Source organism: Hibiscus syriacus, unplaced genomic scaffold, assembly GCF_006381635.1.
Source record: "Hibiscus syriacus cultivar Baekdansim isolate YM2019G1 unplaced genomic scaffold, ASM638163v2 tig00110187_pilon, whole genome shotgun sequence".
In the NCBI taxonomy this organism is placed as follows: domain Eukaryota; kingdom Viridiplantae; phylum Streptophyta; class Magnoliopsida; order Malvales; family Malvaceae; genus Hibiscus; species Hibiscus syriacus.
The window spans coordinates 2255631-2258761 of record NW_024062618.1 but is presented as its reverse complement, the minus strand read 5'-3'; the positions used below and the strand labels follow the sequence as shown (position 1 = coordinate 2258761).

The following is a 3131-nucleotide window of genomic DNA, read 5'->3' as shown; positions in this document are numbered from 1 at the left end:
CCTAGATAATAGTTTTCAAGGTGAATTTGTTATTATTGGTGAAAATTAACCCGAATTCCACAACAATGCATATTATGTAGACGTAACTGTTCGAACTCGAGTTCTCTATAAAAATAAAATTCTCTTTTAAGACCGAATCACACAATAGAATCAATTAGGTACATTCATTTACAATAATTCAGTTACATATGTGATCCTGATCATATTATTTTAATTCGTGTGATATCTCAAATCAAATAAAAAAGTAGAATATAAAAAAGTAAAATACATCCTGATCATGTTATTTCAAATCAAATGTAAAAGTAGACTATGAAAAATGTAAAATATACTTACTATTGACTTTAAAAAAATAAAGAGAAATCATCTTTTTTTTTAATTATGGGTATAACTAACTAAAGTATTATAGGACAACTCCCACTTCCCCATGGCACGTTATATGTTATCCAAATGACATAGAATAGAATATACCCTATTGACATGTAAGATGAAAATTGGAAACCCACAGGAACTACGAGGCTTCACGAGCTTTATCATGTTCCACCTAACACCTTAAGCCACCTGTGTTCAAGATTTACCCTTTTCTCTTTTTAAGAACAAAAAATTTGTATTTTATTTTCTTAAAATAAAATAAAATCTTTAATCATAAAAATTGAACAATAAATTACCTTAGTACATACATAGCTTGCTTTAATCATAATTTTGTAGTCATAATACGAATATCCGTAAGCATTTTGGTTTATTAAATAAGTCTGCAAATATTTCTAATCAGGAATGTGACGGTTGATGCTATTAAGAGCATTCTCGAACCGACGGCAGGATTCGACTCTAATCTCCGTGCTCATATCATTCTCCGGTGCAGGATAATAATCTTGTCTAAGTTGAACATCCCTCAGTGTTGGGATTCTCAGCAGGAACATCATCAAGTGTTCATTTGCTGTTCCATGAAAGAAGAGTTTCCTTAGGCTCCCACATTGAGCCAGCAACGCTGCTGCCGGGAGAAAAAGGCTTCTCTGGTTCACATCCATGTCTTGTGCCGGCCAATAGTTGAGCTCGTTGAGGTTCAAAATCTCGATTCCGTTGAAAAAGAACCTCTCCCACAAGCTCAAATCTGGGTACCCCGGTGGAGCTGTGAGAGCATAACCTATGACTCCACTGCAGTCGAGGAGCATCCTCGAAAGACTCGGATAACATGCCAAGAAACGCAGACCCAATGAACCCATGCATGGCCTACGTTCATCGCTGCAATCGCCTTCGATCTTTATTTCTATCTCTTCCAGTGATGGACAATCATCTAAACCCGCCATGGATAATGGGGTGAGCAGCTCACCTACAGCAATCCAAAGGGAAAGATGATTTAGCTTAGACCAAGTGCTGGAACACAACGAGTTGTCGTTTCCGACATCGTGGGACTTGCTTTTCTTCTTCAACATTGTTTCTTCCGAGGAACTAGCTGTCTGGATTTCTAAATTTTTAACACTTCCCCACACACAATCTATGTGGAGTCTTTCAATCCGGTCTCGAATCGGTTCCATTGCCTGCAACGATGAAAATGCGTTGAGGTTTTTGCAGGAAGAGATTTTGACATCGACCAAAGTGTTCCTAAGAACATGAATTAATTTCCATATTCCTTTTGCTGTGATTTTCTTACATCCTAGGACCTCAAACTTGGAAAGTCTTGGACAACCTATAGAAATGGCTTCCAAAGAGTTATCGGTTAAATCGGCTGAATTCTTGATCGACAAAGATTCCAACCCGTGGCATAGGGCGATCCCATCTGGTCGAGAATCTATGCCACTGCAGATTCCATGGAACTGTCCCAGCTTTAATGATTTAAGACTGGGGCACCTGGAAGTAAGCAACTCCAACGCTGGCCAAGCGTCCCTAACATTGTGGCAAACATCGAGAACCAACACTTCAAGCAGTGGCAATCCGGCAAATACATCACCGAGTATAGCATGGCTGATACTTGCATCTTCAGATGTGAAACCGTCGTCGTTCGAATCGGGCCGAACATTGGATAAAGAAGTAGCATCAACAAGGTGAAGTAGTGAAAGGCTAGGACAATTTGATGCAAGAGCCAACAAAGTTTGATCGCTGACAAATCCCACGAATCGGTGGTCGAATATGCATGTTGCCAGCAGTTCACGGAGGTTTGGACAGGAAGCAGTAATGGCTAAAAGCTCATGGGACTTGAATCCCTCAGCTGAGGAATGTTTGAGGATATTAAGCCGAGAAAGAGAAGCTGCAAGAATGGGGTACGCTTCAATAGCCGGAGGAAGATCCTCAGTCCAGCAATGAAAATGCGAAATATCGAGCGTTGAAAGCATTTGACAATGCTCGAAAAGTGCGACAAACTCGGTCCCTAGAGGTAGCGTCGGCAAACGTTGGTGCCAACGTATGAGCTTAATATGTCTTAAGTCAGGCCATTGGGGAGCTAAAAGATGAAGAGTTGAAGGGTTCCGGATATAAACAACCAGAGAAACGACAGATGGAAATGCACGGCGAAGAAGTTGGGCGAGAAGAAGTGGGTTTGGGGAGGAATTGAGAAGAGGGTGTCCCCAGGGGGATAGCAAAGAGAGGTCGAGATCAGTAACGGCTCGAAAGCAAGTCGGGAGGAGGAAGAGATCACGGACGTTGCCGCGGAGGGCGAGGGATTTGCGGGTGGAACGCTCAAGCAAGTGCCATTTGAGACACACAAGGGACATGGCATTGCGAGTGCGAGTATCAACAACTAAGGAGAATATGGTATTGAGAACCACGTCGGGAATGTCAAGAAAATTAGCATTGCTTAAGGTTCCAGCCATTGTTGTTTGGCATATACCGCCTAGGGGGGAGAATGCATATATATAATGTTGTGAATAACATCGGAGAGAGAAATACGTGGAATCTCAAACTTAATTCTATCATTTGGGGTGTATGGCAACAAAGGCTATATCAAAAGACAACTGTATAAACCAACATAAAATCATCCCTATATTCTTACAAATTAGATGATCACATATTCTTACAATATATTTTTAGATAAATACATGTTTGACATTCGAATTTATGTATATTTCTTACTTGATACTAAAAGAATTTTGCCGATATGACATCTTAACTTACGAATAATTATAACTATTAGTGCACCG

General features: G+C 40.4%; 1 protein-coding gene across 1 annotated transcript; it reads right to left on the bottom strand.

Annotated features, from left to right (window-relative positions):
- Positions 1-726: 726 nt before the first annotated feature.
- Positions 727-2804, bottom strand: LOC120217799 (F-box/LRR-repeat MAX2 homolog A-like). The gene has a single exon (XM_039214872.1). The coding sequence runs from the start codon at positions 2802-2804 to the stop codon at positions 762-764; it is 2043 nt and encodes a 680-aa protein (XP_039070803.1). The 3' UTR covers positions 727-761.
- Positions 2805-3131: the final 327 nt, after the last annotated feature.

Excerpts from the sequence above, each read along its gene's own strand:
- LOC120217799 (XM_039214872.1), bottom strand. The coding sequence starts at position 2,804 with ATGGCTGGAACCTTAAGCAATGCTAATTTTCTTGACATTCCCGACGTG.